The 20,010-nt window shown below is 46.0% G+C and overlaps 1 protein-coding gene across 15 annotated transcripts in view; it reads right to left on the reverse strand.

The window, feature by feature from the left end:
- Window positions 1-19,640, reverse strand: part of LOC139407428 (zinc finger CCCH-type containing 14) — a 34,316-nt gene extending 14,676 nt beyond the window's left edge. The window contains exons 1-18 of one of the 15 annotated variants that reach the window (XR_011634103.1): window positions 19,431-19,632; window positions 18,739-18,781; window positions 18,464-18,578; window positions 18,265-18,305; window positions 17,474-17,627; window positions 16,822-17,200; window positions 16,373-16,563; window positions 15,874-15,974; window positions 15,570-15,725; window positions 14,469-14,552; window positions 11,400-11,521; window positions 9,968-10,191; window positions 7,991-8,211; window positions 6,245-6,380; window positions 5,891-6,036; window positions 2,677-2,756; window positions 2,381-2,487; window positions 1,053-1,623 (exon numbers count right to left, since the gene is read on the reverse strand). Coding sequence is in view for 12 of the 15 variants with exons in the window: in XM_071151199.1 (XP_071007300.1) it covers window positions 1,620-1,623; window positions 2,381-2,487; window positions 2,677-2,756; window positions 5,891-6,036; window positions 6,245-6,380; window positions 7,991-8,214; window positions 9,968-10,191; window positions 11,400-11,521; window positions 14,469-14,552; window positions 15,570-15,725; window positions 15,874-15,974; window positions 16,373-16,566; window positions 16,822-17,200; window positions 17,474-17,627; window positions 18,265-18,305; window positions 18,464-18,578; window positions 18,739-18,781; window positions 19,431-19,466 (2,346 nt within the window). In the remaining 3 variants the exon portion in view is untranslated. Of the gene's footprint in view, window positions 1-1,027; window positions 1,624-2,380; window positions 2,488-2,676; window positions 2,757-5,890; window positions 6,037-6,244; window positions 6,381-7,990; window positions 8,215-9,967; window positions 10,192-11,399; window positions 11,522-14,468; window positions 14,553-15,569; window positions 15,726-15,873; window positions 15,975-16,372; window positions 16,567-16,821; window positions 17,201-17,473; window positions 17,628-18,264; window positions 18,306-18,463; window positions 18,579-18,738; window positions 18,782-19,430 lie in introns of those variants that run through there. The other 14 variants (XR_011634101.1, XR_011634102.1, XM_071151213.1 and 11 more) reach the window with 14 other exon arrangements.
- Window positions 19,641-20,010: the final 370 nt, after the last annotated feature.

The raw sequence follows: 20,010 nt of genomic DNA on the forward strand, positions 1-20,010 counted from the left end.
TTTGGCTTCTGTGCGGCTGCTTGGCCATGGAAACCCATTTCATGAAGCTCCCGACGAACAGTTCTTGTGCTGACCTTGCTTCCAGAGGCAGTTTGGAACTCAGTAAGGAGTGTTGCAACCGAGGACAGACGATTTTTTACACAAAACTCACTTCAGCACTCAGTGGTCCCGCTCTGTGAGTCAAATCCAGTAATTTGAAGAGGTGTACACATACGTGTGTGTGTGTGTGTGGATATGTACGTACACACACAAAAATACAAATACAACAATGATTTTTACTGAGTTACAGTTCATAGAAGGAAATCAGTCAATTGAAGTAAATTCATTAGGACCTAATCTATGGATTTCACATGACTGGGCAGAGGTGCAGCCAAGGCCCACCCATTGGGGAACCGGGCTCCTCAGCGCCCACCCATTGGGCAGCCGGGCTCCTCAGCGCCCACCCACTGGGGAACCGGGCTCCTCAGCGCCCACCCACTGGGGAACCGGGCTCCTCAGCGCCCACCCACTGGGGAACCGGGCTCCTCAGCGCCCACCCACTGGGGAACCGGGCTCCTCAGCGCCCACCCACTGTGGAACCGGGCTCCTCAGCGCCCACCCACTGGGGAACCGGGCTCCTCAACGCCCACCCACTGGGGAACCGGGCTCCTCAGCGCCCACCCATCGGGGAACCGGGCTCCTCAGCGCCCACCCCTCATCAGACGATCTCGTCAGAGCCTGGTTCCTCTCTAGGTTTCTTCCTTAGGTTCCTGCCTTTCTAGGGAGTTTTTCCTAGCCACATTGCTTCTACATCTGCATTGTTTGCTCTTTGGGGGTTTTTAGACTGGATTTCTGTATAAGCCCTTGGTGACATCATCTGCTGAAGTAGAAAGGGCTTCCTAAAATACATTTGGTTGATGTTCAGTGTGGAAACAGCAGGTCCAGACAGTTCTAAGCGGTGGCACCCAGTCAGTCCAGCAACGTAATGATCGGTCTCTCCCTCAACTGAGCCTGGGGACGAGGTTATGAAAATACACAGACCAGCAAATTTGACATGGAGTATTTTAATATACTTTCAACATTATCAAAAACTAAATGTCAGTTTCACAAAATGAAATAAAAATGAAATAAAGGACCGACCAAGATCGTTGATAATTAAACCGTAAAGAGAATAAAACAATAACTAAAACAGTATAACCACATCTTCTACAACAGGAATCAACAAGATTCAGCCACGGGGCAAATTTATTTTCCTAAAAAAAAAAAAAATGTTCAGGGGGTCGGAACATAAAAACAATTGTAGACTGCAAATTGACAGCAAGAAGCCCAAATGAATATGTTTGACTAAAACAATTACTTCGAACTTTACTTACAATCAAATCTCTCCATTATGCATTGGAATAGTCTGGAACACATACCCAAAGTTTAAAAAAAATCACTTGAAGCTGAAATGCTGGTGTTTTTACAGTCTTATGTCCAACAATAAACACTTTATTTTGCTCAGAAAACTTGGGGGGGGGGGGGGGGGGGCAAATAAAATCACTTGCGGGCCAAATTCAGCCCGTGGGCCACCAGTTGGAGAACCCTGTTCTATAGCTTCACATCATCTTGACTCGGTCAGTCTCAGGTACTCTTGTCGTCTAGCTAGGAAGATTACAAGGGAAATAAAGAAGAGCATTAAGGACCAAATAGGACACAGTTTGACAAACGGAGATTGAAAATGGCGTCTCATGAAAGTTACTCGGACTCGAAGTACCAGTAAAAGATGTTGCATAACAAATGAATGATGAAACGTGTTCGAACTTTTAAAAACACGCCACAGAAGTTATGAGAGGTAACGTTAAGTATGTAGAGTTTGTTCTAGGTAGGTAATACTAGGTATGTAATGCTTGGTTACCTGTTCTGGGTAGGTAATACTAGGTATGTAATGCCTGGTTACTTGTTCTGGGTAGGTAATACTAGGTATGTAATGCTTGGTGACCTGTTCTGGGTAGGTAATACTAGGTATGTAATGCTTGGTTACCTGTTCTGGGTAGGTAATACTAGGTATGTAAAGCCTGGTTACCTGTTCTGGGTAGGTAATACTAGGTATGTAATGCTTGGTTACCTGTTTTGGGTAGGTAATACTAGGTATGTAATGCTTGGTTACCTGTTCTGGGTATGTAATGCCTGGTTACCTGCTCTGGGTAGGTAATACTGGGTATGTAATGCTTGGTTACCTGTTCTGGGTATGTAATGCTTGGTTACCTGCTCTGGGTATGTAATGCTTGGTTACCTGCTCTGGGTATGTAATGCTTGGTTACCTACTCTGGGTATGTAATGCTTGGTTACCTGCTCTGGGTATGTAATACTGGGTAGGTAATGTCTGGTTAACTGTTCTGGGTAGGTAATGCCTGGTTACCTGCTCTGGGCCTTGGTCCACTTGAGGGCGTGTCTGGGAGGGACCGAGGCAGTGGGGTGGTAGAAGGTGCAACCAGTACGTTTACACTGGGCTCCAAACCGACAAGGCTGACAGGAGACAAGAAACCAGTCAAGAAACATCATCTTGAAGTTGATACAGCAACATTTTGATCAGCACTCAAGACATTCCTTATTTCCTTACTAGTGTCTAATGAAAGATTGTATAACAGACAGCTCAAAACAGGTATTGGAGGACAAACTCCTTTCAACCTCATGGTTGTAGAGTATTGTTCTGACCTTGGGGTGGTAGAAGAGACAGTCCATCTTCTTACACTCTGGGAAGAAACGGCAAACGCTGCTGGTCTGGACTGGAGGCACTGTAATTAAACCAACAACCCATTAAAACACTGCTGGTCTGGACTGGAGGCACTGTAATTAAACCAACAACCCATTAAAACACTGCTGGTCTGGACTGGAGGCACTGTAATTAAACCAACAACCCATTAAAACACTGCTGGTCTGGACTGGAGGCACTGTAATTAAACCAACAACCCATTAAAACACTGCTGGTCTGGACTGGAGGCACTGTAATTAAACCAACAACCCATTAAAACACTGCTGGTCTGGAGGCACTGTAATTAAACTAACACTGCTGGTCTGGTCTGGAGGCACTGTAATTAAACCAACAATCCATTAAAACACTGCTGGTCTGGACTGGAGGCACTGTAATTAAACCAACAACCCATTAAAACGCTGCTGGTCTGGAGACACTAATTAAACTAACACTGCTGGTTTGGAGACACTAATTAAACTAACACTGCTGGTCTGGAGACACTAATTAAACTAACACTGCTGGTCTGGAGACACTAATTAAACTAACACTGCTGGTCTGGAGACACTAATTAAACTAACACTGCTGGTTTGGAGACACTAATTAAACTAACGCCCATTAAAACACTGCTGGTTTGGAGACACTAATTAAACTAACACCCGTTAAAACACTGCTGGTCTGGAGACACTAATTAAACTAACGCCCATTAAAACACTGCTGGTCTGGAGACACTAATTAAACTAACACTGCTGGTTTGGAGACACTAATTAAACTAACGCCCGTTAAAACACTGCTGGTCTGGACTGGAGGCACTGTAATTAAACCAACAACCCATTAAAACACTGCTGGTCTGGACTGGAGGCACTGTAATTAAACCAACAACCCATTAAAACGCTGCTGGTCTGGAGACACTAATTAAACTAACACTGCTGGTTTGGAGACACTAATTAAACTAACACTGCTGGTCTGGAGACACTAATTAAACTAACACTGCTGGTTTGGAGACACTAATTAAACTAACGCTGCTGGTCTGGAGACACTAATTAAACTAACGCCCATTAAAACACTGTTGGTCTGGAGGCACTGTAATTAAACCAACGGCCATTAAAACACTGCTGTCTGGAGGCACTGTAATTAAACCAACGCCCATTAAAACACTGCTGGTCTGGAGACACTAATTAAACTAACGCCCATTAAAACACTGTTGGTCTGGAGGCACTGTAATTAAACCAACGCCCATTAAAACACTGCTGTCTGGAGGCATTGCAATTAAACCAACGCCCATTAAAACACTGCTGGTCTGGAGACACTAATTAAACTAACGCTGCTGGTCTGGAGACACTAATTAAACTAACGCCCATTAAAACACTGTTGGTCTAGAGGCACTGTAATTAAACCAACGGCCATTAAAACACTGCTGTCTGGAGGCACTGCAATTAAACCAACGCCCATTAAAACACTGCTGGTCTGGAGACACTAATTAAACTAACGCTGCTGGTCTGGAGACACTAATTAAACTAACGCCCATTAAAACACTGTTGGTCTGGAGGCACTGTAATTAAACCAACGGCCATTAAAACACTGCTGGTTTGGAGACACTAATTAAACTAACGCTCGTTAAAACACTGCTGGTCTGGAGGCACTGTAATTAAACTAACGCCCATTAAAACACTGCTGTCTGGAGGCACTAATTAAACCAACGCCCATTAAAACACTGCTGGTCTGGAGACACTAATTAAACTAACACTGCTGGTCTGGAGACACTAATTAAACTAACACCCGTTAAAACACTGCTGGTCTGGACTGGAGACACTAATTAAACCAACAACCCGTTATTAAAACACCGCGGGTCTGGAGGCACTGTAATTAAACTAACACCCGTTAAAACACTGCTGGTCTGGTCTGGAGACACTAATTAAACTAACGCCCATTAAAACACTGCTGGTCTGGAGGCACTGTAATTAAACCAACACCCGTTAAAACACTGCTGGTCTGGACTGGAAACACTAATTAAACTAACGCCCATTAAAACACTGCTGGTTTGGAGACACTAATTAAACTAACGCCCGTTAAAACACTGCTGGTCTGGAGACACTAATTAAACTAACACTGCTGGTCTGGACTGGAGACACTAATTAAACCAACAACCCGTTATTAAAACACCGCGGGTCTGGAGGCACTGTAATTAAACTAACGCCCATTAAAACACTGCTGGTCTGGAGGCACTGTAATTAAACCAACACCCGTTAAAACACTGCTGGTCTGGAGGCACTGTAATTAAACTAACACCCGTTAAAACACTGCTGGTCTGGACTGGAAACACTAATTAAACTAACGCCCGTTAAAACACTGCTGGTCTGGAGACACTAATTAAACTAACGGCCATTAAAACACTGCTGGTCTGGAGGCACTGTAATTAAACCAACGCCCGTTAAAACACTGCTGGTCTGGAGGCACTGTAATTAAACTAACGCCCGTTAAAACACTGCTGGTCTGGAGACACTGTAATTAAACCAACGCCCATTAAAACACTGCTGGTCTGGAGACACTGTAATTAAACCAACACCCGTTAAAACACTGCTGGTCTGGAGACACTGTAATTAAACCAACGCCCGTTAAAACACTGCTGGTCTGGAGGCACTGTAATTAAACTAACGCCCATTAAAACACTGCTGGTCTGGAGGCACTGTAATTAAACTAACGCCCATTAAAACACTGCTGGTCTGGAGGCACTGTAATTAAACTAACGCCCATTAAAACACTGCTGGTCTGGAGGCACTGTAATTAAACTAACGCCCGTTAAAACACTGCTGTTAGATACAGACAAAGGTAGAAGACATCAAATAAAAAAAGGTAACATCTCAACTGATAATATTTACACATTTAATAACCAACATATATACAAAACATCCTAATCTAATGCTGCGCTCATAACATCTCGTAAAAATATATGTTGTTTTTCTTTAACACTATAATTTGAATAGGAGTATGACAGCTGTACTTTGAGTTTATGATTGACCCAGCTGGTTCGCCATTAGCGATCGGCGTTCAAATCGGTTCAAAGCGCGTGAATGCACACGACTTCGTTGCTTCCAGTTCACACGTACTGTTTTCTGAGTTTCCCCCACATGTCATGAATGCAGCACAAGGGGGAGGGGCTTAAAGGGGGTGTGTCTGTACCTGGTCTGACTGGAGGGGTGTAGGGGGCAGGTCCTCTGCGGCTGACGTGAGTGAAGGGACAATCTGGTTTGGAACACTTGCCGTCAAACTTACAGTTGGGATGGACGAACAGGCATTTGTCCCCAAACTTACAGCTGGGGAAAGTTCTAGACACAAGAGAGAGGGGGACGGAGGAGGGAACAACAGATTAGTCAAGCTAATCCAAATCCAAATAAATGTATGTAGTTTTAGGGTTTAAAACCCCACAATTCCACAAAACAGACTAAAATGCAGACATTGTTTTGATTTTCAATTCACGGAGTGCCTATCGGTCTTTATTCAAAGGGTAAACCATCTGGGTCAGGCTGTTCTTACTTGCACTGAGTGGTAGGGTGGTGGTAAACGCACTCATCTCCACTCTTACAGACGGGCCAGAACTTACACCTCTCCAGAACCTTCTGTCTCTTCACAGGACCCGCCTCCTCCTCCTCCTCAGTCTCCATTCCTAACTCTGAAACCGAGGAACGACATGATGACAGAGTTTAGATGAGGGCCGGCTTTCCAGACCAGAAACCACTCTGTAGAAAGATACCCAGAGAGCTAGGTCGATGTTTCTTACAAAAAGCATACCAAACAAAACATTGACTCGTACCTTATCCAGCACTGTTTAAGCTGTTTAGTGAGAACCTTGGTCAGCCTAAAGTCTCCTTACCTCACCAGAATCTCTTTCCATTGAAAAAAAATACAGATTTCTTGTAGTTTGGTCGCTGACATTGACAGTAGTGACCGGTGAACATCCCCAGTCAGGTCACAGACTAGCCCAGAAAACTGGTCACTTAAGACAACGTTGAAACCCTAGAGGAGCTGTAGTGTAGTTGACAGAAAATGTCAGTGTGGTAGCCTCAGCTGTTATACAGAGACAGCCAATCAGAACAACATCTGGTGTGGTAGCCTCAGCTGTTATACAGAGACAGCCAATCAGAACAACATATGGTGTGGTAGCCTCAGCTGTTATACAGAGACAGCCAATCAGAACAACATCTGGTGTGGTAGCCTCAGCTGTTATACAGAGACAGCCAAACAGAACAACATCTGGTGTGGTAGCCTCAGCTGTTATACAGAGACAGCCAATCAGAACAACATCTGGTGTGGTAGCCACAGCTGTTATACAGAGACAGCCAATCAGAACAACATCTGGTGTGGTAGCCTCAGCTGTTATACAGAGACAGCCAATCAGAACAACATATGGTGTGGTAGCCTCAGCTGTTATACAGAGACAGCCAATCAGAACAACATCTGGTGTGGTAGCCTCAGCTGTTATACAGAGACAGCCAATCAGAACAACATCTGGTGTGGTAGCCTCAGCTGTTATACAGAGACAGCCAATCAGAACAACATCTGGTGTGGTAGCCTCAGCTGTTATACAGAGACAGCCAATCAGAACAACATCTGGTGTGGTAGCCACAGCTGTTATGATCAGTCACTAGTAATAATGACAAGTGGAAGTGCTTAACCATTGAAAAAGCCTTCACAATTGTAATACCCGAGTGTCAAGGCTCACACCCGGGGCGGCAGCGTAGCCTAGTGGTTAGAGTGGAGGGGCGGCAGCGTAGCCTAGTGGTTAGAGTGGAGGGGCGGCAGCGTAGCCTAGTGGTTAGAGTGGAGGGGCGGCAGGGTAGCCTAGTGGTTAGAGTGGAGGGGCGGCAGGGTAGCCTAGTGGTTAGAGTGGAGGGGCGGCAGGGTAGCCTAGTGGTTAGAGTGGAGGGGCGGCAGGGTAGCCTAGTGGTTAGAGTGGAGGGGCGGCAGGGTAGCCTAGTGGTTAGAGTGGAGGGGCGGCAGCGTAGCCTAGTGGTTAGAGTGGAGGGGCGGCAGCGTAGCCTAGTGGTTAAGAGCGTTGGACTAGTCACCGGAAGGTTGCAAGTTCAAATCCCCGAGCTGACAAGGTCGTTCTGCCCCTGAACAAGGCACTGAAAATAAGAATTTGTTCTTAACTGACTTGCCTAGTTAAATAAAAGGTAAATAAAATATAAACACCCTAATACTAAATTATAGAAGCAAAAATAATTTATTTTATTTATAACAATTTTGCCAATAAATAAATGAATAATTAAATCCCTTTACCATCAGGGTATTGTGGTTCCCCCTGCAGTCTGTGGTGGATGCTGAGTTTGGGTTTTGTTCCGAGGTGGATGGAGGGGTCAGGCATGGTGGTCTTGGCTGGTTTAGGATAACTGTCATCCGCTTCCATGTCACAGTCTCCTAGGTTACCCAGGGGGCTAGGAACCCCATCCAGGGTCACAATGAACTTAGGACTGGCTGACCCCGCGGCTTCAGCCTTCTCACTGCTAGGAGGGAGGCAGAGGAGAGAGGGAGGGAGGAAGGCAGAGGAGAGAGGGAGGTACAGACAGACAGAAAAGCATTATGACAGTTTTGTTTACTTAGCTTGTTTTCAGTGAGCCATGCTGCAACAACAACGTATAAAGAAAATATCTGAGCCAGCCCACTACGAGTCACGAAGAGGGCAGCCCACTACGAGTCACGAAGAGGGCAGCCCACTACGAGTCACGAAGAGGGCAGCCCACTACGAGTCACGAAGAGGGCAGCCCACTACGAGTCACGAAGAGGGCAGCCCACTACGAGTCACGAAGAGGGCAGCCCACTACGAGTCACGAAGAGGGCAGCCCACTACGAGTCACGAAGAGGGCAGCCCACTACGAGTCACGAAGAGGGCAGCCCACTACGAGTCACGAAGAGGGCAGCCCACTACGAGTCACTAAGAGGGCAGCCCACTACGAGTCACTAAGAGGGCAGCCCACTACGAGTCACGAAGAGGGCAGCCCACTACGAGTCACGAAGAGGGCAGCCCACTACGAGTCACGAAGAGGGCAGCCCACTACGAGTCACGAAGAGGGCAGCCCACTACGAGTCACGAAGAGGGCAGCCCACTACGAGTCACGAAGAGGGCAGCCCACTACGAGTCACGAAGAGGGCAGCCCACTACGAGTCACGAAGAGGGCAGCCCACTACGAGTCACGAAGAGGGCAGCCCACTACGAGTCACGAAGAGGGCAGCCCACTACGAGTCACGAAGAGGGCAGCCCACTACGAGTCACGAAGAGGGCAGCCCACTACGAGTGACGTAGAGGGCAGCCCACTACGAGTGACGTAGAGGGCAGCCCACTACGAGTCACGAAGAGGGCAGCACACTACGAGTCACGAAGAGGGCAGCCCACTACGAGTCACGAAGAGGGCAGCCCACTACGAGTCACTAAGAGGGCAGCCCACTACGAGTCACGAAGAGGGCAGCCCACTACGAGTCACTAAGAGGGCAGCACACTACGAGTCACGAAGAGGGCAGCCCACTACGAGTCACTAAGAGGGCAGCCCACTACGAGTCACTAAGAGGGCAGCCCACTACGAGTCACGAAGAGGGCAGCCCACTACGAGTGACGTAGAGGGCAGCCCACTACGAGTGACGAAGAGGGCAGCCCACTACGAGTCACGAAGAGGGCAGCCCACTACGAGTCACGAAGAGGGCAGCCCACTACGAGTCACTAAGAGGGCAGCCCACTACGAGTCACTAAGAGGGCAGCCCACTACGAGTCACTAAGAGGGCAGCCCACTACGAGTCACTAAGAGGGCAGCCCACTACGAGTGACGAAGAGGGCAGCCCACTACGAGTGACGAAGAGGGCAGCCCACTACGAGTGACGAAGAGGGCAGCCCACTACGAGTGACGAAGAGGGCAGCCCACTACGAGTGACGAAGAGGGCAGCCCACTACGAGTGACGAAGAGGGCAGCCCACTACGAGTGACGAAGAGGGCAGCCCACTACGAGTGACGAAGAGGGCAGCCCACTACGAGTCACTAAGAGGGCAGCCCACTACGAGTCACGAAGAGGGCAGCCCACTACGAGTCACGAAGAGGGCAGCCCACTACGAGTCACGAAGAGGGCAGCCCACTACGAGTCACGAAGAGGGCAGCCCACTACGAGTCACGAAGAGGGCAGCCCACTACGAGTCACGAAGAGGGCAGCCCACTTCGAGTCACGAAGAGGGCAGCCACTATGAGTCACAAAGAGGGTAGTCACTATGATATACCTGGCTGGCTGCACCATGCGTGGTGTAGCTGGCTGGATCTCCTCCTTGACCATGGCTCCCAGCCTGCTCCTCATAGGCACGGTGGTCTCCTCCCGTCTGCTCCTCATAGGAGGTGCCACTTCCTCCAGTTCCAGTCTACTCCTCATAGGAGGTGCCACTTCCTCCAGTCCACTCCTCATAGGAGACGGCATCTCCTCTAACCCCAGCCTACTCGTCATAGGCACCTAACAGGATCACAACGGAAAATAAGATATTCAGGTTGAATTGTGTTATACTCAATGACTTTTAAAAATACAGTCGTTTACTCTCTATGAGATCACAACAGAGGGGTTACGTGTATCTTCATGTCTCAATCCATCTGCCTAGGTCTCACAAAAACACTTTGATCAACAAACTAATATGGCCCCTCTGTGGAAAGATGACTCACGAACACGAGGGTGTTCTCCATTTTGCTCTACGACCCTCACAATGGAGGCTGATTTAGACCTGGGACACCAGGTGTGTGATTCCCCTCTAATCAGGGACTGGTTTAGACCTGGGACACCAGGTGTGTGATTCCCCTCTAACCAGGGACTGATTTAGACCTGGGACACCAGGTGTGTGATTCCCCTCTAATCAGGGACTGATTTAGACCTGGGACACCAGGTGTGTGATTCCCCTCTAATCAGGGACTGGTTTAGACCTGGGACACCAGGTGGGTGATTCCCCTCTAATCAGGGACTGAGTTAGACCTGGGACACCAGGTGGGTGGTTCCCCCTCTAAATCAGGGACTGATTTAGACCTGGGACACCAGGTGGGTGGTTCCCCCTCTAAATCAGGGTCTGAGTTAGACCTGGGACACCAGGTGGGTGGTTCCCCCTCTAAATCAGGGCCTGATTTAGACCTGGGGACACCAGGTGGGTGATTCCCCTCTAATCAGGGACTGATTTAGACCTGGGACACCAGGTGTTTGCAATTAATAATCAAGTAGAACAGAAAAGAAGCAGGCTCCGGACCTCACAGGGTCAGAGTTGAATACCCCGGTCCTAGATTCAGGACAGACACTTCAAAACCTTATGATGTATTGTTTGTTTTGTTATTCAATGCGTTTCTCTGGTCTATAGTAGTAAAGGCCAAATTCTATAATTGTTCAAGCAATAAAGTAAAACAATTGTAAATGAGAACTTGTTCTCAACTGGCCTACCTGATTAAATAAAATAACAATTAAATACCTAAAAGGGGTCCTAAAATAATAAATCAAATAGCTAAATGATCTATGGTATGGCCATCTTAAAACAATTCCATATGACCATCTTAAAACAATTCCACATGTTATCCTAGTAGAACCCCTCCCGCCCCCCACCAGCTTAGAATTCAGCCTGTCTGAATGTATTTCCATGCTGACATGGGGGGGGGTTAATGGAGACAATTCGTTATGATCATCATCATCACCCTGTCCAGTTGTCCCAGTCTGTTGCGGACAGGAACCAGCTCCTCCTCCAGTTCAGGCCTCCTCACGATGAAGGAGCGCGTGTCAAACGGCTTCAGGACACTCCCCTCGGCCACTTCCAGAGCTACACAAGGACCATGTGAGACACCAATATTCTGTTAGTTCAATCACAAAGTCAGACGTGAGGGAGTTGGTCAGGAGTTAAACAGTCCTACTCTCCAGTGTGTTAGTAGCGGTGAGCGATTAATCAAAATGCAGGTAAATGTTTTTTTGTTGTTTGTTATTTAAAAACAACTAATTGACAAGACGTCAGCTACATTACTTGAATTTCATTTAGTTGTTATTTTTTGTGAGCCCAACGTGCCGTTTTTCTAGAGAGAGAAATCAAATCATTCGTGAGAGAAATCAAATCACGAACTATGTGGGACGCTGGGCTGAAGGTAGTTGTACTTTTCATGAAGCAAATATTCAACCTGATTGACAGTGCAGAAACGTGGTAATTAACTGCAATGACCCTAATCAATCGTGCCTGTTCTTTCCAGCTCGGACAGAGATGGATACACTTTTATGCCTGCTACTTTAAGTTAGATACACACACAGGCCGTATGAGAGAGGAATGTACACAACACGGGGAGAGAAAGGGAGAGTTTAAAAAAAAAAAGTATATTTTGAAGAACTAGTCAAATTATTTTGTCAGCCAGGCTAGCCCGCCTAAACATGCTATCTAAATAGGATGACTAAAGACAGTACAGTATGGGGAACAGTGAGAGAACGTTGTCTGGCTGGCTGATACTTCCTGAGGAGAAACGAGAAGAATTTAAGGATGAAAAATATTTTATTATAATTAATTATTTTTCCCTTTTGTCTACCCAATGTGGACCTGGACAGAGACCACAGAATATTTTGGCAAATGAATGTTCACTATTTTTGGCTTTTCCATTAAAAAGCTCTAGAATAATTTGTCATAATTTCAATCTATTTAATATATTTTTTTAAAGTATAGAAACCCATAATTTCTTTTGAATTATTTTATAATCGAACCACCTTCAAAAAGCACTAAATCACTCAATGTTGGACAAAACAGTCCTCAATCTACACACAATACCCCATAATGACAAAGCGAAAACAGGCGAAGATTTATTTTGAAAATGTACTAAAAATAGAAATAGCTTAATTACATAAGTATTCAGACCCTATGTAATGAGAACTGATATTGGGCTCAGGTGCATCCTGTTTCCATTGCACAGTTGGCAGTGGAAGTCAGCACAAAAACCAAACCATGAGGTCGAAGGAATTGTTCGTAGAGCTCCGAGACAGGATTGTATCGAGGCACAGATCTGGGGAAGGGTACCAAAACATTTCTGCAGCATTGAAGGTCCCCAAGAACACAGTGGCCTCCATCATTCTTAAATGGAAGAAGTTTGGAACCACCAAGACTTCCTAGAGCTGGCTGCCTGGCCAAACTGAGCAATCGGGGGAGAAGGGCCTTGGTCAGGGAGGTGACCAAGAACCCAATGGTCATTCTGACAAAGCTCCAGAGTTCCTCTGAAGATAGGAGAACCTTCCAGAAAAAAAACCCATCTCTGCAGCACTCCACAAATCAGGCCTTTATGGTAGAGTGGCAAGACGAAAGCCACTCCTCAATGAAAGGCATATGACAGCCCACTTGGAATTTGCCAAAAGGCAACTAAAGGACTCAGACCATGAGCAACAAGATTCTCTGGTCTGGTGAAACCAAGATTGAACTCTTTGGCCTGAATGCCAAGCATCACATCTGGAGGAAACCAGGCACTGCTCATCTCCTGGCCAATACCATCCCTACGGTGAAGCGTGGTGGTGGCAGCATCATGCTGTGGGATGTTTTTCAGCAGCAGGGACTGGGAGACTAGTCAGGATTGAGGGAAAGACGAACGGAGCAAAGTACAGAGATCATTGATGAAAACCTGCTCCAGAGGGCAAAGATTCACCTTCCAACAAGACTATGCCCTAAGCACACAGCAAAGACAACGCAGGAGTGGTATCAGGACAAGTTTCTGAATGTCTGAGTTATGCAGCAACACTCCCCATCCGATCTGACAGAGCTTGAGAGGATCTGTCGAGAAGAATGGGAGAAACTCCCAAAATACAGGTGTGCCAAGCTTGTAGTGTCACACCCAAGAAGACGAGGCTGTAATCGCTGCCAAAGGTACTTCAACAAAGTAAAAGGTCTGAATACTTATGTAAATGTCAGAGTTTTTAAAAAATCTGAAAACATTTCTAAAAATCTGTTTTTGCTTTGTCATTATGGGGCATTGTGTGGGAGAACATTTTTTTGGGGAAAAAAAACCCAATTTAATACATTTTAGGCTGTAACGTAACAAAATGTGGAAAAAAAGTGAAGGGGCCTGAATACTGACAATAAAAGGCCACTAAAAAAAAGTTGAGGGAGCGTGCAATTGGCATGCTGACTGCAGGAATATCTACAAGAGCTGTTAGCAGAGAATTTAATGTTTATTTCTCTACCATAAGCAAAACGGCATATTTTAGAGTGGCCTTTTATTGTCCCCCAGCACAAGGTGCACCTGTGTAATGATCATGCCGTTTAATCAGCTTCTTGATATGTCACACCTGTCATGGGGATGAATTATCTTGGCAAAGGAGAAAATGTTCAGTAACAGGGATGAAAATCCAATTGTGCACAACATCTGAGAGAAATAAGCTTTTAATTCGTATTGGAACATTTCTGGGATCTTTAATTTCAGCTCATGAAACCAACACTTTACATATGGTGGCAACATTTTGATATTTTAGTTGAGTACAGTCCAGACTCGGACATCGCTCGTTCTGATATTTCTTAAACGTCTTTATTTTGGGGAATTTTTGTGTATTGTTTTGTTTGGCGTTACTGCTGATAGAGCTATGTAGAAACATCAGCATTTCATCTGCAAAATACATCTACGCCACTAATAACATTTTATTTGATCGTATCAGAGCTGACCCAGACCCGTGACATCATTTCGAATTCTGGATCCGAACTCGCTGGAGCCTTGGTGGATCCATAAAGACTTGTAGTTAGGATGTGACAGACTCACCTAAATAGTCACTGTGCTGCACTCTCATGTTGTCTTCTGGCACGTCTAACTGCAGCCGAGAGGCCAGGGACCGAGACTGCACTACTGGGAGAGACCAGTACAGTCATAGTCAGGACAATGCAGTAATATTGATTATGTCATTGTTGGATTTGGAGATTGCAAAAAAGAAAATAAAAAATAAGAAAAGGCATTTCACTGTAATAGTGCACGTGACACTGAAACATTCATGCTCCTTCTGTAATGAGGAGTCATGGGGCCCAATTCCAACTCCAACCCGAGACGGAGAGCTGAGTGGATTTGAAAAGTGTACTCAGTATAGAAGTATAAATACAGAAGAAAAATATAGATTCAAAACTCTTGGAAAATAGTGTGGTCTAAAGCTTATCGTGAGATACTCTACCTCGGGTGAGCAAAACCTAGAGACTTCCTTACTATTAGATTTCGTGAACCAACTGTTGTTTTACAAATATACACGAACCGCCACCCCTCGTCTTACTGGAGGCAGCTGTTCCATCTAGCCGAAGCAGCGTAAACCCCGCCAGCTGTATTAATGTCATCGTTCAGCCACGACTCGGTGAAACACAAGAAATTAAAGATATGAATGTCCCGTTGGTAGGATATTTGTGATGGTAGCTCTATTTTGTTATCCAATGAGTGTACGTTGGCTAATAGGACCGATGGTAATGGCAGATTACCCACTTGCCATCGGATCCTTACAAGGCACCCCAAAACCTACGTCCCCGATATCTCCGCCTCTTTCTCATGCGAATCACAGGAGTTTGGGTCTTGTCATGTGTCGGAAGTAAATCCTTCGGGTCTGATTCGTAAAAAAATATATATATTTGTCCAGTACGAGGTGAGTAATCGCTGTCCTGTAATCTAGAAGCTTTTTTCGGTCATAAATGACAGTCACGGAAAAATGTACAAAATAATTTACAAATAACACACAATAGCACAATTGATTAGGAGACCGTAAAACGGCAGCCATCTCCTCCGGCGCCATTGAACATATCTCTCAGATCTCCACAAGTACAGAGGGATTATGGGTAATTTGGGATTGGGCCTTGGAGTCTGATTTACCTAGCTGTCTGGGGGTCTTACCTAGCTGCCTGGGGGGCTGAGGCTCTGAGGGGGTGTAAGACTGCCCCCTGGGGACCAGGCCGTGGAGGTGCTCCTGAACCAGCTGGATGGCTGCGTTCATCTCGTCAGTGGTTGAACGCGTCCTGGGTGCCACCGGAACCGTCTGTCTCTGTGGTACTGGGGGGAAACACAGGTTCAATTAGTTCCCTTTGACAGTTTAGTCAGTAATAGGTGTCATGATAAACAGGACGACACATTACAGGTGGTAATTTCTAATAGTCAGGTGTGCTCTTCCTTTAAGGCAGATTGACAGAGAGTTACGTACTAGGTAGGTAGGCTGCAGTCTTGTTGATAGAGATCTGGGCCTCAGACATAGCCCTCAGTAGCAGGTTCTTGTTGGCTTGTTTGGCCGGGGGCAGGGAGGGTCTAGAAACACACCGAGACATGGGTCAACACACAGACAACCCCCTGGGGGGGGGGTCCCAACACACAGACAACCCCCTGGGGGTCCCATCACACAGACAACCCCCTGGGGGTCCCATCACACAGACAACCCCCTGGGGGTCCCATCACACAGACAACCCCCTGGGGGTCCCATCACACAGACAACCCCCTGGGGGTACCAACAACATGTAGCAGTAATGTGAAAGGAGGGATGTTGAAACCAGTTCTGCTGCTGTCCTAAGATGTTCACTTTAACTAACTGGAATCAAGAGTCGCTGCTCAACACAACAAGAAGCAAAACATACAGAGTAGATGAACATGTGGAAAGGAGAGAGTAACAGAGTTAGACGGATAGTGTGTGTGTGTGTGCGTTCCCTTACTTGCGTTCTGGTTTGGAAGGCAGGGACACTCTGCTGGACAAGTTCTTGACCCCGTATCCTTCATCTTCCTCATCATCGTCCTCCTCCTCATCATCATCACTGTCTCGACCCCCGTCTGCTGCCTGGTTCACCCGCACCACGGAGCTCACCACCGGGGCTTTGCGCTTCCTCGAAGCCTCCTCCTGCTGCTGCTGCTGCTGGAGACAACAAGACCAGAGATGGTTGGCGACAGATTGATCCTTTTCAAATGATTAAGAAATGCATCCTTCTTTCCTTTTGAAGTAAGCAGAGATCTCATTGGTTGGAATGATTAAAGTAATAGGGTGGTTTCACCAATCTAAATCACTTCTTGATCTCTGATTATGTCAAGACAATGAGGAAGGATGTATTTCTGTTGTATTGGAGCAAGACCCTTGACTCAATAAAGGTAATTAGTAAACAATCTGCACCCTGCTGCTGCCTCCTTCTCTGTACGTCCTGCTGTCTCTGCTGCTCCTACTGTCCAGGTGATAGCTGCTGTGCTGCTGCCTGCTGTGTGACCCCGAGGACCCCTCTGAGGACCTATAGGCGTCCGCCGACCTGCCTGTCCCCGAGGAGGACCTGCCCTGGGGCGGCCTGTAGATCTGAGCTGATGCCCGCCCTCCTCCTCCTCCGGAGGTGGATCCACGCAGGCGACCTGGGAGGACGCCCATGTCCACGGGGTCCTCGCCGATCAGGTCATCGTCTAGCTCGGGCTTGATGTCGATGACGGCCTCGGAGGAGGGAGGGTCCATCAGGGGCTTGACCGTGGAGGTGAGGCGGGACGAGGTTTTGTCTGAGGAGACCCTTCTGGACAGAATGACAGTGACGTTAGTGTGTGTGTGTGAGTATGAGCTGGGCTGTTTCACCCTGTTTGGTTGCAATAAAATGCCGAAGCTTCACGTCAATTAATTGATCCACATGTAGGTGTTGAGGTCTCGTCTGAGGAGCAACTTCTGAATTAAATAAATGTGTTAGGGGTCTTTCATATGATCCAAGCCAACTTGAACCATGCTGATTTCAGTGAGCATGGCCTTTCTTTTCAATATATATCTAATCAATGTTTGAAAATCAACACCTTACCTGTGCTCATGGGCGGAGCTTGACACACGGGCCTCTGTCCTATCAGAGCGTGAGCTGGACACCGCAAGGCCCTTTGATTCCTCCCCCTTCCACTCACTCTTCCCTGATGAGGTGCCAGTGTCAGAGTACAGCTGAGGCCTCAGGGACGCGGGTTCTTGATACACACAGAGAGATTGTCAATTTAGCTATACAAGGGTAGAGATAGATAGAATACTGTCAAAGACAGCTCTACAACACATTCAAATAGCTAGACTACTTTATGCTATAGTGTTGTGACGTTCCTAGCCTTGATAAGACTGTTTACAATCCTCTCTTATGGGTTGTTTGTTTTGGCATCGAACGACTCAAGGTCTTTCAATTCCCACTAGGGTGGGAATCTAGTGGCGCAGCAGGCTCCCGAGTGGTGCAGCGGTCTAAAGCACTGCATCTCAGTGCAAGGGGCGCCACTACAGTCCCTGGTTCGAATGTAGGCTGTATAACATCCGGTCGTGATTGGGAGTCTCATAGGGCGGCGCACAATTTGCCCTGCGTCGTCCGGGTTTGGCCGGTGTTGGCCGTCATTGTAAATAAGAATTTGTTCTTAACCTACTTGCCTAGCTCAATAAAGGTTAAACAAAGGTTAAATAAATACATAGGATGATAGACTTCAATACAGTATATCACCCTAGTAAAAAGTCAAAATACAGTATATTTGGACTTTTTCAGCTAGGGAGCTGGTTCTCCTTTTGGTTCTCCCTAGAACTTAGCTACTGACCTCAGCTTCTCCGGGACTCCATGTAACCTGAACTTACCTACTGCCACAGACCTCAACTTCTCCAGGACTCCATGTAACCTGTAACAACAACACACCATACTTAGAACCATTGAAATAGAAAATACAAAGTTACACCCAAAGAATCCTCTCAACTCAAGACACTTGCTGTAGCTGCCAAACAGCGAGACAATAACTTTAGAATATCTGGGACCAGGCCTAGCTGGTTGCATACGTACCAGACAGTAAACTTGATGGTATTGTTGCCGAGGAAGAGGGACAGGTCATCAGACATCTGCTGGGAAGTCTTCTTGTTGGCCACCATCACCATGATATAGTCTGGTAACTCTTCGTCTAGGGGGAGAGAGAACAGTCAGAAGAATGTATTATATTCTAGAACCCTTGGTAGAAGGTCAAGATCCATAGAAATATTATACTTGTATTTATATATAATGTCAACAGCAGTCAGATTAATTGCTGCAGATCAGAAGCTGATGTCAATATTCACACTTACCAACATAGGCACCGAGTTCTTGAAGCTTCCCCTTGATAGCAGCCTGGGAGAAAATAACAATATATTGTCAATTGCTAGTCTTAGGCCAGAAAACAACTTAACTACTAGGTACCAGTATCGGTTGAAAATGTAAAGCAGCAATCAGCAGTAGAAACAATAACAATGTCTATTCCCCACCCCTGTTTGAGTAATAAACTGAAATATTGGACATTGAAATATCAAAATTTAGACATAACTGAACATGAACATGAATATGTGCGTTAGAAACCTAATTTTTCGGACAGAAAGCTCCGATTCAAACTCCCATTCTACACACTCCCGATGTTGTGTCCCAAAGCTTCAGCTCTGCAAGCTTTAATGTCAAAATGTGTTCGTTAAACTCCATTTTTGGTGAGTTACAGCGCAACTAACGTTAGCTATCCTCAATTTACCACCGGTATGTAGTTAGCTAACGTTACTTCTAAACAAAAGGTCTAAATAAATACAAATTTACAAAACTCCTATTCTGCACCTCAGAACTGTTATGGACGTCCAACATGTGAGTTGCAGTACTGGGTACCTTAATAGGCATATTTATTTGGGTTGCTTGTAAATTTGTACAAATTCTCTCATGGGTTTAGCGAGCTAGCTAGCGTTAGCTACGCTAACAGGATGGCTAATAAGACGAATAGCTAGCATCGAAATGACCTCACCCGTATTTTCTTGCTTATCTCTGTACCGATCTCCATGTTTGCGTGTGCTGTACCTAATACAATAAGAGTCGTTATTAATTTAAAAAATAGGTTATTATTCACTAAACCAACACGTCCTGCCTACAAAAACACTACCGCCACTGTATGTTAAATGCTAATGCTAATAGCAAACACATTCGCAATGCAATGTGGGATGGTGGCGTTTCCGGTAGCATAAGGACGGGGCACAGCCCAACCGACTGTTTTTCAGCTTTTTTTTAAAAGACTAGCAATTTTTATTGTGGGTGAAAAAAAGAAGAACAAAAATACAATAATGAGCTACCATTACTTAGGCTTCATTTTTTTTTTTATTATCCCTAAATCACTCGCGATGTTATTTTCATTTGTTTCCTCTGCTCTTTATCCCGAGAGGAGGAAGTCCCGTTCTCATTATACATCAGTGAGGAAGACCCTTAATGTCCGGAATTCATTTAGCCATTTCATTGTAGTCATTGTGATCTATAGACTTGTTATATCTCGAGTGTTATCGTGTTCATTAACTGGTGATATTCATGGTTTACTCATATTAATGAAGTCCGAT

The sequence above is a fragment of the Oncorhynchus clarkii genome, chromosome 4 (genome assembly GCF_045791955.1).
Source record: "Oncorhynchus clarkii lewisi isolate Uvic-CL-2024 chromosome 4, UVic_Ocla_1.0, whole genome shotgun sequence".
Taxonomy (NCBI): Eukaryota; Metazoa; Chordata; class Actinopteri; order Salmoniformes; family Salmonidae; genus Oncorhynchus; species Oncorhynchus clarkii.